Source organism: Hippoglossus stenolepis, chromosome 19 (assembly GCF_022539355.2).
Source record: "Hippoglossus stenolepis isolate QCI-W04-F060 chromosome 19, HSTE1.2, whole genome shotgun sequence".
Classification (NCBI taxonomy): domain Eukaryota; kingdom Metazoa; phylum Chordata; class Actinopteri; order Pleuronectiformes; family Pleuronectidae; genus Hippoglossus; species Hippoglossus stenolepis.
Window position 1 is genome coordinate 15,448,698 of NC_061501.1, and position 13,166 is coordinate 15,461,863.

At 43.9% G+C, this 13,166-nt stretch overlaps 1 protein-coding gene across 1 annotated transcript in view; it reads right to left on the reverse strand.

Moving 5' to 3' along the window:
- asap1b (ArfGAP with SH3 domain, ankyrin repeat and PH domain 1b) overlaps window positions 1–10,663 on the reverse strand; it is a 49,217-nt gene extending 38,554 nt beyond the window's left edge. The window contains 1 exon segment of the mRNA XM_035142262.2: window positions 9,904–10,663. Within this exon segment, the coding sequence (XP_034998153.2) occupies window positions 9,904–10,029 (126 nt within the window). The 5' untranslated portion in view covers window positions 10,030–10,663.
- Between the last annotated feature and the right edge of the window lie 2,503 nt (window positions 10,664–13,166).

Consider the following 13,166-nt stretch of genomic DNA (forward strand, 5'->3'; position numbering starts at 1 on the left):
CATCACACAAGGACCATACCGCTCTCTGTATCATGTTTACCATTATTCAGATTATCAGCAGCCATCACCAGGAGAAGAGTGAGAGGAACAGGCAGATGATGGATACAAAATAAAAGCTCTTTCTGCAGCAGAACAATGAGACAAATCTGAACATCAAAACAGCCCTACACCACTTTCTATTCAGGCCTGTGATTAACTACCACCATCTGTTTAATTGATCATGGCTTTGATTAATCGTTTAGTCCATAAAACGCCAAATTGTTGGAAAACAAAGCCAAAACATAATACTTTATGATTGTTTTCTCACATAAATTCTTTGTTTGGTTTACAAAATGACTGCAGTGACATCTTAAACTCACTTACTTTGGTTAAGAAGTTAACTCTTGAGTAGTAGTTTAGGAATTTTCACATTTCCATCTTCTGAGCGATATGGTGGCTTTTCTCGTTTTGGAAAAAAGATTTTTAAAATAGTTTCTATGACAACAAAGTTACTGTATCCACTTAGGAAGACGGTGATTTTCATCAACTGGTTTTTGACATTTTTTTAAAGCTAAAATGGCCGAAATCCACTGGTTCTAAGAAGCTTAAGTAAAAATACGTATTAGTTGTCTTCATCTTTTATGATGAGGAAAAAAAAGTGACGTTTGGATTTGCATGGCTCATTGATTGATCACAGACAAACACTTTATTGCTGAAGCTCTTACAGATCAAAACAATGAGAACATCCGACCTATTACATCAGCGTTAAAGTGTTGATCATTTATGACACAGTAAAAAGAGAAATACAACACCAGACACAAAACTTGTGTTTTGTAACAGGCCAGCGCCCTGTAGGCCGATCAAAGAAAAGCTAAAATAAACTACTTCAAGCGTTTATCATCGAGTTTTCGCTTATCATTGATCAACTGGATAAGCCTGGCAGCTCGGCTTCCTACCAATCAGCCGCCCGTGTCGTAAATCTTTAGGGCACCCCGCCAAGGAATGTGCTCCTTTGATAAACATGCACAATGAGAAGTACCAGTAATTTTCTAGCCTCTGAGTAATGTTCCCAAACGCCGCTCAGTCATCAGGAGTCTTGTCTTGTTGCAAAGTCACAGAGCCAGGACTCCGCAGAGCGCTTTATGGCATTCCTTGGAGTTTTTCTGCAGACCAGTCTCAGGTTTCACACTTTATAGGACTCCGCTGGGTGAGAGAGCAGCTACTCCAAAACCACAGGTGTACCCACTCCCACAGGCCATTCGGATGTTCAGACATTTGAGCAACTGGACATTCAGGGGACTTCACAGTGACAAACCACACAAGCTTGAACCACTTGAGGGGCTGTGGTTCGGCAAATTTCCACTTGGATTTCCCCTCGTTTTCAGAGTGACAGTAGCTTAGAAAGAGTCACGGCGCACAAGAGGAAGTGATGCAGCACTTTTCCCTGTCTGTAAAGGGAATTAGGAAAACAAGTAAACAGCTTGTGTCGAAGGCCCATCGGTGGTTTTCGTGCCTGGATGATCTCTGCAGCCGGGGAAAGGTGGCATTGAAAATCGGCATTGAAAGGCTGCATCAGTTGTTCGGCCGCGCTACACGCACACATGCAAATGAAGACAGACAGTCCAGGGCCGAAACACCGTGAAAGCTCACACACACACACACAGAGAGACGCAGTGTTTACCCCTGAGGACACGACAAGACAGGCAGCCGTCACAGGACAACACTGTGTCCTGGTTCTGCGCGGCCATCCTGGAGGACAACAATGTTACCACTGATATAATCATAAAAAGAAAAACCGACAACAGACAAACAATGGAGGATTAAGAGCATCTGTGGCTGTTTTGTCGCAGCTGAACAACAGATTTTTAACACTTGATGTGTCACAGCTCTATTTTCTATATTCAGAACGTGGCTGATGAAGCTTTGAAATGCATCTTACTGCTCATCTTTTAAGGGCTGCGGGGGGGGGGAGTCAATCCCAGCTAGCGGTGGGCGAGAGACCCTGCACAGGTCACCAGCGCAGCCTTGATATAATGGTATTTAAATCCACAGTAGGGGTGGATGGTGGTCACTGAGAAATGATCTTAGATGCAATGATTAGTCAATTAACCAATTAACTGATACTGGCAACTGTTTTTGAGGGTTTGATTAGTATCATAAATTTCTGTATCTACCTGTGGCATGACAGATGTAATAATTAATGGAATACGTGACTTGACTCTGGAATTTAATAAATGAACAGAAAGTGTCATTTGAAGACACATTATTCAAACTGACAGCCCAGACTTCTGAAAGTGTCACGTAGACGCATCCCTCACAGCTCCCTGTGTCCCATTAGAGATTAAAATGGCTGTCGACTGAGGGAGACTCTAACCCCATCCATCCGTGTGAGGAAGGCGAGCAGACAGATGTGAACACTGACCCACTCTTCCTCACCTAAATCTGGGGAGGAGCAGGGGAGGGGGGGGGAATCAGGATGCCAGAGCAGAGTCTGGTCGGGGGGCTAATCCGCTGCCGGCTAATAGCCCTTGATGATATACGCAGTGCAGCTGCGGCAGGAAGGTAGGCCAACAGCTGTGGCCCACAGACCGATTATCAGATTTCAGCCACAGACGGCAAACAAGCTGACAAACAAGCAACGCAACAGTCCCACCTCCTGCTGTGGGGACAAATTAGAAAAGGCCTCGGAGATTTATTAGTATTTTTTTGGGGGGCCAGATTTCAAGTCACACCTCCCCCATATGCCAGCCCTCTTTGGGATGCTCTTTTAGTTCATGTATCATCACTCTGCAACATTCACTGCGTACTTGGATTTATCTCTTTTTGATGAATTGGGCCTGGAAACGTTCCTTATCATCACATTTACACAGAAAATTGCTGTTCAAAGGCCAGTTTGTCTAAAATAACAGGCCGGCAGTAAATCATGCCTCCGTGAAGGCTGGAGTTTTTGTGGAAACTGTACGAGAGATCTTGTTTGTGGTGCTACTGAATTGTCCTGCATTGTGCTGACAGATGTCGGACGCTCGCGACAGCAGGAAAATGTTCGTAGCATTCAGGTGAGGGGGGGTGGGGTCTCCGTAGAGCAGCAGGAGGCAGGACGTGACGTATTAATCCAGCTGCAGGAATCACATGTTTTTGTTTACGGCACATCTACACCGTGTCGGCCATTATCACCCAGAGCTCTCGAAGTTCGTTCTCTCTTTCCCAGTTGACATCTTCATCTGTGTCTACTGCGTTTATGACTCCTCTTTCTAATCCTCAGATTTTTGTATTCTTCCAGTTTTTGCTTTCGCCGCTCGTTAGAAACGTCATCATCACGCCCACTTGTCGCTGTGCATTTTGCCGACATTTTCCTGCTGCACTCTCACGTGGGCTCGCTCGGACATGTTACGAGGGGGGGTGGAAGGAAAAGGTTCCAGAAGATGTCTGGAGCAACTGACTCGTATACGCAGCCCAGTTAGAGATTTTAAAATGCAATGCCATGTTTGATTTCACAAAACTCTAAGATTTAAAAAAATGAAAGTCACCATCAAGACAGTATTAAATTTCCTGCAGCAGTCATAGCAATATGGTCACTATCAAAGTGTGTTGACTATGACAAATGCGGTGAAGAAACACTATTGTAAACTGACAAACTGGGAAATGACCACTTATACTTTTTTTTTTAACTGGAACAAGATGTCATGTGCTGTGGTGCCGTGACATAAAAAGAAAATCCCCCTCACAGCGTATGAATTATTGGGTTTGGTGACACCGGGGACAAATGATGAATAAAATGCAATAACTTCATTATTAATTGAAACAGACACAGTTGTGCTCCTGAAATAGCCGGCGCTCAGTTTTGTTATGTAAAGCCAAGTTTGATAAAAACCCAGAGTTGAATTATTCATCATATTTGCCTCAGTTCTGGTGGTTGGAGACTCAAAGTATAGTGAAAAATATAATCAAGCAGGGACATGAAGGGGAAAATACTTTTTAAAATATTTGTCAGGAGAATAATGAAGTGGAATCTATCTAGTATCTGACAATAATGAAAACCTTTATTTACAATGCAGCAAAACACACGTCTTTTAAATCCTCTTACGTATCTGACACCAGAGCCTGAGTGATGTGGATTTTTTCTAATAGCAATATATTGGCCGAAATATATTTTTTTGAATTTAGTGTTTATGCGACAGACTAAATGAAACTGAATCTTCCTTAACGTGAAAAGTCTGCTTCCAGCTCGGTCACTAAAAGGTGCAAACCTCCGAGGCTAAATGACCAAACACACAAAAGAGTTGTGTGTTTGCTGTGCAGACTCTGTGACCACTGACTCCTCGCTGCTGGGCTTGACGTTACATGTGACGGAGATGAAGCCTCACATGATAACATGTCATGAAGGCCGCCGCCCTCGGGCCTTTTTCAGACAAACAACTCCGAACTACGATAACTAACAAGCGCTGTATGTCCCGCTCTGCGACTCAACTCCAGGACGAACAACAGCACCTCTGTGAAACCAACACACAGCAGATTCCTGCAAACGTCACAAACACACACTTTTGTTGTTCACGTTTTTTAATGCTTTTCCTGTGTCCAGCTCAGGAGCTGTGGGCTGTTTGGATGCTTCTAATAGTGAGTCCTTCGTTTTGAGTAATGCAGTTTGACATAGTACTGTACTGAGTTTCCAGAGGCTTTGTTTCTCATTAATCCTCATTTATGCTCATTAGATTATCATTTTACAATATATGACTGTATTTTCGTCGATTCATTTCACGGATCCAGTGTTTTTAGCAGTTTTTTCCAGAATCATGCAGCCTGACAAGGGGTTAAAATCTCAGAAGGTCACCTTAATGAAAGATCCAGCATTTGATAGGAGGGAGAGCAGCTCTTATAAAATGACGTACTGTAAATAAACACCGGAGCTTTGAAAAGAATGGCAGGAATGTTAATTCCTCTCCTTGGACTTACAAACAAGAGGAGGAATGACAACTTAAGGCCATATTTTCATTCCAATATGAAAACCCAGTGATTTGGAATAAAACTCCTCATTCAGCTGGGGGGGGGGGTTTTCAAAAGCAGGATGGCATCCAAACTACCTAAAGCTAAAAAATGGCGGGACTGAAAAGGCTGTTATATAAAAGTAAGAATATAAAAGACCTGTGCCTATTAGGTCAAGCCCAGCCATGCTTGAAGAGAACGACAGTGTAAAGTCAACAATTCTCTGCTCCGGCCCATGTGATGTGGTGCGAGAGGCGCGCTCAAAGGAATGCCAGTGCACTGAGGGTTTCCCTTGTATCGCTGCCGTGGCTCTGTGTGGTTTAGGAAAGCAAACCCAGTGACGCAAAGTACCATCTGTGGGGTAGAGAGGGAGTGACAATGCAAGCCCCACAGGGGGATAACGGGAGCCTGCTGCTGCTAATAATAACGTATATCAGAGAAAATCAGAGCGAGCGGGAGAGTTGTAGAGTGATGGCTTGTGATTGGCTGGTTCCTGCTGTTCAACAGGAAGAAAAAAAAACTCTCAATCTGATTAGCAGTTTTTATCGTCGGCCAAGTCATTGAGTTTCCGCCTCTTTGGGCTTTGCAAGAAAAATCTAGGTAGGAAATGAAGGTTAAGAGCATTATTATCATTGTAAAGCAGCAAATAATAATTATCCTAGTCAGTCATTAGTTGAATAATGAACTAACTAGCTCGAATTAGTTGTGTTGCTACAACACTGAGTCATCACTTCTCTGGAATAATTTAGTAACTGGACTTTAGGTGTACCTAATAAATTGACAGCTGAGAGTTTATTACTACACTGCATGCTGTGCTGCTTTTTAGGTTCGTAGAACTTGATGCACACTATAAAATATAAACAGTTGTGAATATAAGAAAATAAATCTGTCGTAACTGTCTCCAGCAATATATTTAAAAAGAGATTTAACAAATAAAAATGAATTTCCTTGCAGCCATATTCATTTTTTTAGGTTTGAGGGTAAGGAAAGTTTGTTTATGGACGTCAGTTGAGGAAAGGTCACAGGTTCATGACAATTTTAAAGTTTTCTTCTTAGTTGCGTAACTCTGCTCTGCAAATTTCACAGCGATCTGCAGACAAGGTTCTAAGAAAACAAATACTTGGAGCGTGAATTAACGAACGAAATTCTGCAGAACTCCAGCAGATTACAACATATTTTTTGGGTCACGGTGTCTGAAAATCCAAAAGATCTGAATGCTTTTCTCTCTTTGGTGTCTGTGTGAATGAAATTCCCTGGATGACAAACTGTAAGACTTTGTGTTCCAGGAGTATTTGAGGGGATTTCAGCGTTATATCTTTGACAATAACAAATAACCATATTCCATCTCTCGCGCCGGGATGAACAAACTCCAAACTTCCCTGACAGTTTTCTGGGAAGTGCAGCGAGGGGAAAAAACACACACCGCAACAATGGCTGATTTACGCCGAAGATGTCACCAAAATAAAACCCAGACGCATCAGCCGGCGTCCGCTCTGCCCCCCACGCTCAGAGAACACACAATGCCCCCGTCTCCTGCGTCTGGAGTCGTCACGACAGCGGTGCCTGGGAGGTTATTTTTAGGGGCTTTATCTCTGCATCTCGCTGCTCATTGTTTTCCATATTTCTGCAGTGATCCCGGTTCAAACTGTAAACATCTCTGAGTGCTCCGCCGAGACGCCCGCGGTGAGAAACCCTGGTGATTCACGATTCCTCTCTGTGTCATTTACTTCCTGATCAGTAATTGAGATTAAAACAATATGATGCTGGGATGACCGTTTTGAGGGGGTTTTTTGCACCTCCAGATGACTCAGTGGAAGCCTGCAGAGAAGGACAACCCCCCCCCCCGGACTCGACTCTGCCCCTCAGGTTACAGCATTAAATATTCACGCCCTACCTTTGCATAATTTACCTCGTCAACATACCGAGGAAATGACTCAGAGAAAAAGGAAAGAGGTGAACGCTCTTTAGTTTGAGGACAGGAACTCGAGGGCTCAGCAGATATCCAAACTCCTCTCCGGGCAAAGTGAAGCCGAAGGCAATTTTTATATTTCTGAAGTGGCTCCGTTGGGTCCCTGCACGTCTCCAAAGGGATAATTTTATATAACAGACTCTAACATAACAGTGTTCCTGGCTGTAGCCGGGCCGCCTCCGTCTCATGGGTGGATCCCAGTCTGAGTTATTCCTCGCCGAGATGTTCCAGGGGCATCTCGCCTTTTGTCTAAACACTGGGGAGCATGTTGCTCTGTGCCAGAATAACGGTCTTCCTTGTCATGTGATCTCCGCAAAAAGAAATTCCAGAGCGGCTACTGAAGCACATGGCGGCCCTCTCCCTCTCCTTCTCCCTCTCCCTCTCCCTCTCCCTCTCCTTCTCCCTCTCCCTCTCTCTCTCTCTCTAACAGATGTTTTTCGTTTGTGCAGCCTCTCGGTTTCGGAGGCGCAGAGCCAGGGAGGTGATTCACGGCGCGAGCGGTTTTTCCCTCGTTACAGTCAGCAGACGCGGAGTGTGCTCGGGGTTCAGGGTAAACACGGCCCTGGCCCTGTTTCGGTGGACTTTCTGCTGCTACGATATAATAAACTTGTAAAGGAGTGAAGGTAGAAGTGATGGATAGCACAGGCTGGAATAGCTGCTAGTGTGTGAAAGAGAGGCCTCAGCTTTTTGGGTTCTTTTCCCCTTTAAACAAACCGTCTCTGGTTACCGTGCTGATCACATTATTGTTTACACATGAGCTGCACAGTCATTTAGCCACAAATAAACCTCATTTAGTCACTTTCAAAGGAGCGTAAATGAAAACGTGGGTATCGTGTTCAGCGTTTCAGACGGAATACACTTAACAGTCTGAAGCACGGACTGAAAATAAAGATGGATGACACGTCTCCATTTCCTCCCACTATCCAGAAATGGAAATATCCCGGATACGAACGCTGCCATCTTGCGCATTCGGAGGCAGAGTCGACGCAGTAACGCTCGGGGGGGATGGAGCCGCGGCGTCAAGGTCCGGCTGAAACACGCGCTCGACCAATCGTGAGTCAGTCTCAACGGTCCATCGTGACATTTCACCCTGTTTTTATAGCATCAAGTAACTAATTAAAACCCGACTCACTGCGGCAAAGTTAAAAGTTAATATCAAACGCTGATCCCTACTGGAGGGTTGCGGTGGATACAGGCGGCGATGGAGCTCCACCTTTGACGGAGCCGTCATTTCCTCGATCTTTTGTCTGCGGTCCAAAGGGATTCTCGTCTACAGCTGAAGGTTTTAAGGTTGGAAATGAGGTCATGTTTTGGCATTTATCACTGAAGGTGCTCGCTCCCCACCCACCCCCTGCTGTGATGTTCAATTCAATCATAGCAGGAAGTACAGCAGCGGAGGGTGAGGGGGAGACACACACACACACACACACATCTCTACACATCACAGCCCACCTGCCTGACCTGATTACACTCCTCCTCCGTGATCAGAGGTGACACGGCTTCACACAGTGTGACTTTGGGCGTGTTCCTGCGGAATATCTGCACCGTTTTCAGGAGGAACACGTCTTTTTTTTTTTTTACTTTAAGTCCTGAGATGAGAGAGAGAGAGCGGGGAAATCTCTGTAATCCTGAAACAGTTAAATCCAGATCTGACTGCCAGCAACTAGAAGAGGTTTCTCTCTCTCTCTCTCTCTCTCTGTCACACACACACACTTCTACACCCTGGCAGAATTGCTCCGAAGCTGTGAGTTATGTAATAGTGAGCACAGAGAGAGAGCTGCAGGCCTGAGTGCACATCCTCCTATTCCCTGCACTCTTGCACCATTCCATCCATCCCCCACTCTTTTATTGCTCTAGATAATCTGGAAAGAAAGGGAAAGAGAAAGCAGGATGAAGAAGTTCACCTCCGCACACCCACACACACCCACCCACACACACCCACGCACACACACCCACACACACACACACTCTGTATGTTCATTCAACAGCAGGGAGGCGTCCATCTTTGAACCAGGGGCAGTGAAATATGAGAGAAATGCACTTTAAAAAGAAACTGCAGCTCAACAGGTGCAACTATTGTCATTTGTTGGAGACGAAGTTGTGGGCGTCAACGTAGCTGATCGGATGACAACAACAAGTGCAAAGCATCATCTTACACTACAAACGCTCACGACTTACGCTAGTTGGCTAAGTTGCCGAATAGCGTGTTTGTGGGAATAGCTGACAACTACTAACGTGCAGCAGTCGAGAACGCCCTCATAATTTAAAAGTACAAAATGTGCTTGAACATGGAAGAATTAAAAAAATATATATTCAATGAAGTGTGGCTGACAGTAAACAACGAATGACTTAAATGTGCACCTGAATCAGGAACTGTGCATGGAGGTTGCACTCTGTGTAAACTGTGGCCCCCCCTTATGGCCCCCGATTTATAAACATCCTATATACACCACTGTCATAGAACAACAGTTGAATTTAGGGGTCAAATGCAAGAAGCAGAAGGTTTATTTAAAAGTTATTCCACCTTAAATTCCACATTAAAATATGTGTTGTGTTGTTTAATTAATAACCTCCATCCATCCATCCATCCATCCATCCATCCATCCATCCATCCTCTCCAGGCAGGCTGACACTGTGCTCTTATTTTCTGAGCTTTTTTAGTTCCCGATGTGCTTGAACGAGAAACACTTTTCCAAATATATGCAATGACGTGACAGTAAACAAGGAATCACAGGAATAGTGCGTGGATGTTGGCCCCCTCTGTGGAAACTGTGGCCCCCTTTTACAGCCCCTGGTCAAAGAAAAATCTTAGCTCCACCACTGTCAAACCTCACCAGTTGAATTTAGGGTTAAAAACACGAACCAGTGGATTTAGTTCAAGGTGATTCCACCATTCAAACCCTGGTGTTTCCACTAAAATGTGTTTAATCGACCTTCATCCAACCCTCGTCCATCCACCCACCCGTGGCTCTTACCTCCTCCAGCACGTTGACCGTGTTCCTGCAGCTCTGCAGGCGGGTGGTGAAGCTGGATGTTGTCGGGGAATTGTAATCCTCTGTCGTCTCCGACAGGAACTCGGACACCGATATTTGATCCGGCATCTTTCAGGCCGGTGGGGGGGGGAGAGAGCGAGGAAGAGGAGGGAGACAGCGGTGGAGGTTCAGCGATGAGAAGAAGCTCGGAGACAGAAAACCATGAAAGACGAGAAAAGAGGGAGAGCGAGGAGGAAGAGGAGGAGGAGGAGGAGGGAGATCTGCTTTTCCTCTGGAGGTGATGAAGACTCTTCTTCTTCTTCTTCTCGGATGACTTCACCGGTCCCCAGGGGCCACGGAGGGAGGGAACGCGCGGAATATCTGCGGGCTGTGTGGCTGTGTCCCCCCTCGGCGGCGTCTAATCTCTGGCAGGACGAGTGAACGCGTCGGGAAGCGGTGTCGCGGTGGCTCTGGCTACAGCTCGGAGGAGGAGGCTCCGTGCAGGACCGCGGATGAACTCATTATGCGCCACAGATGTTCCACAAACCGCCGCTCGTCGTCCGCACTGCGCTCCGTTAGCGGCCCCTGTCTACGATCGAGCACCAGCCATGGTCCGCCGGGGTCGTGTCACTGCCGCAGCCGGGTTCGCTCCCCTCTTCTTCGGCCGCACTGGATGTTTTTCGTCGCTAAACGCTGCCGCAGACTCCGACTCCTGCTCCGTGCTCAGGATCCACAGCTGCAGTCAAGCTGGCCGACAGGGGGGGAGGGACTTCCGCTGCAGGGTTTCAACATAAAAGCCCCTGTTGACTTTTAGCTAATAGCCAAATAATAAAAGTACTCGAACAACTACTACTATTATTATTACTACTACTACTACCACAACCACTACTACTACTACTACTGCAACAACTACCACTGCTACTACCACTACTACTACTGCTACTAACAATACAAATATAATGATACTAATAATACTACTATCACTAATGCTAATAATAATAATAATGATACTAATAATACTACTACCACTACTACTAATAATAATAATGATAATGATCCTAATAATATTACTCCAACAACTACTACTACTACTACTACGACGACTGCTCCTGCCACTACTACTACTACTAACAATACTACTACTACTATGACTGCTACTAACAATTCAAATATATTGATACTAATAATACTACTACCACTACTACTGCTACTACTACTACTTATTATAAAAATAATAGTAATACAAATATAACAACAACAACAATAAGAAGAAGAAGAATATTTAAATTTTAATGAACGTTTTTATTTGAATGAACAAATTGTGTCCCTAAAATATGATTTCTGTTATTATGACCATTTGTCATGTTTCATTACAGCTGCTCAGGATGTTATGATCAAAGTGTTTTAAAATCATATTGAATAGGGTCAAATCCAGTCTCATAGATTAATGTACACGACTCTCATAAACTGCTGGGTAGTTTTAAAAGGATCTGTAAAGCCTGAACCTAACAGTACTATATTTACCCATGAAATTAAATGTAGTGTAGTACAACTTCATAAGTATAAAGGGACTTAAAATAAAAATCCATAGGTAAAGTACACCTGAGTAACTGTACTTTAGTTACTTTCAGCTATAATGCCTAACACACCTCCTTGCTTGTATATATATATAAATATATATAGTGAAAGGTTATTATTGGGTTTGGAGTTTCAAACTTAAGGGTGTGTGTTTTGCAAGTTAATGATAATGTAATAATAACTTTATTTATACAGCAACTTTCAAACGGCCATTACAAAGTGCTTCTCAGAGGACAAATTAAATAAATTAAAACAATAAAATAGCATTCAAATTCAAAGACAGCAGATAATACTCTACAAAATCTGAAATCAAATACAACAAATCAAATAATGCACCATTATAACTTATTTTTGTAAACCGAATGCTCCGTTTCCGGTATCTCGTGTTTTTAACTTGACGCAAACCTCTCCCACCTCTGCTGGCTGACGGGGACGAGGAGTGCGTGTGCACAGTGCGCATGCGCGCTGTGGCCTGTGCGACTGCAGCAGAGAGACGAAGCTGAATCCCTGAAAAACCCTGAGGATCCTGGGAAATGTTTGAATCTGCGTCACTTTAACCTGCAGTTTGTGTGAAGTTTAAACTGCTGAGAGTTAAATAAAAGATGAGACTCCTCCTGGATTCTGTCAGTTTGAGGGAAGCAGCTTCACAAGAGACTGAATCCAACATGAAGCTGCTGAGACTGTGCGTTGACCTTGTGGATTTGAACCTGATGCAGCAGAGAGGAGACAAAACTTTAATAAACAGTGACTCACATTTATATTTTCTCATTCGTGCTTTAATCATAATCTATTTTAGATTTGGTGCGAATGAATCATGATGTTCTTTCATTTTCCTCCCATCACAGGCCGGGTTTGAAGATGTAATGAGTTCACACTGTCGGAGTTCATCCTCTGATCCAGCTCAAAGAAGGAGATGGACATTTACAGCCCCTCTGCATAATGTCCTGAGTTCAGTGCACGTCTGAAATCTGTGGTTTGTCCATTTGCTTGTTCTGAAACATGACGGTGCAACATGGAAAAGGAGCCGTTCCCTTTTTTGTTTATGTGATTATAGACTAATCTGAAAGTTATTTACCATTTGTCAATAGACAGATCAATAGAGATCCTTACGTCCTGCACACTGCTATAATAGTTTCTTTTATAAAATATCACTGACAGGAGCCAGTTTTCTGCAGAATGATTCTTTTATTTGTGACACTATGAGAACTTTCTTCTAAGAATATCTTTTAAAAGCAGGATTTTTAGGTGAACAGGTTTTATATTGGTGCACTGGTACTTTAACCTCACTGAGGATCTGGTTACTTCTGCTGAGCAACACAAAAGACAGACGGGATCTCTGCCACCGAAGAAACAAAAGCTGTTTCCTTCTTTTTCAACCAACTTCTCACCCGCCTGTATTAATATCCACAGACACACTGAGCCTCGTTCTCACAGCAGAGATCACACAGCGGCTTGTTCAGGGGGAAACACTATATCTTATATTAGAGCTTTACTTAGTTATAATACATTTGAACCAGTGGTCGCAGAGGGAAATCTTTCAATTACACCAGGTTTTAATCCACTAATAACTTTTTAATACAGTGTAAATCTATAGAAAACACCAAAGAATCTACCTGTGGTAAATAAGCAGTAATATATAAAATGCGATCACACTCAATATTCAACCTTGACAAGCTGCATATAAACAT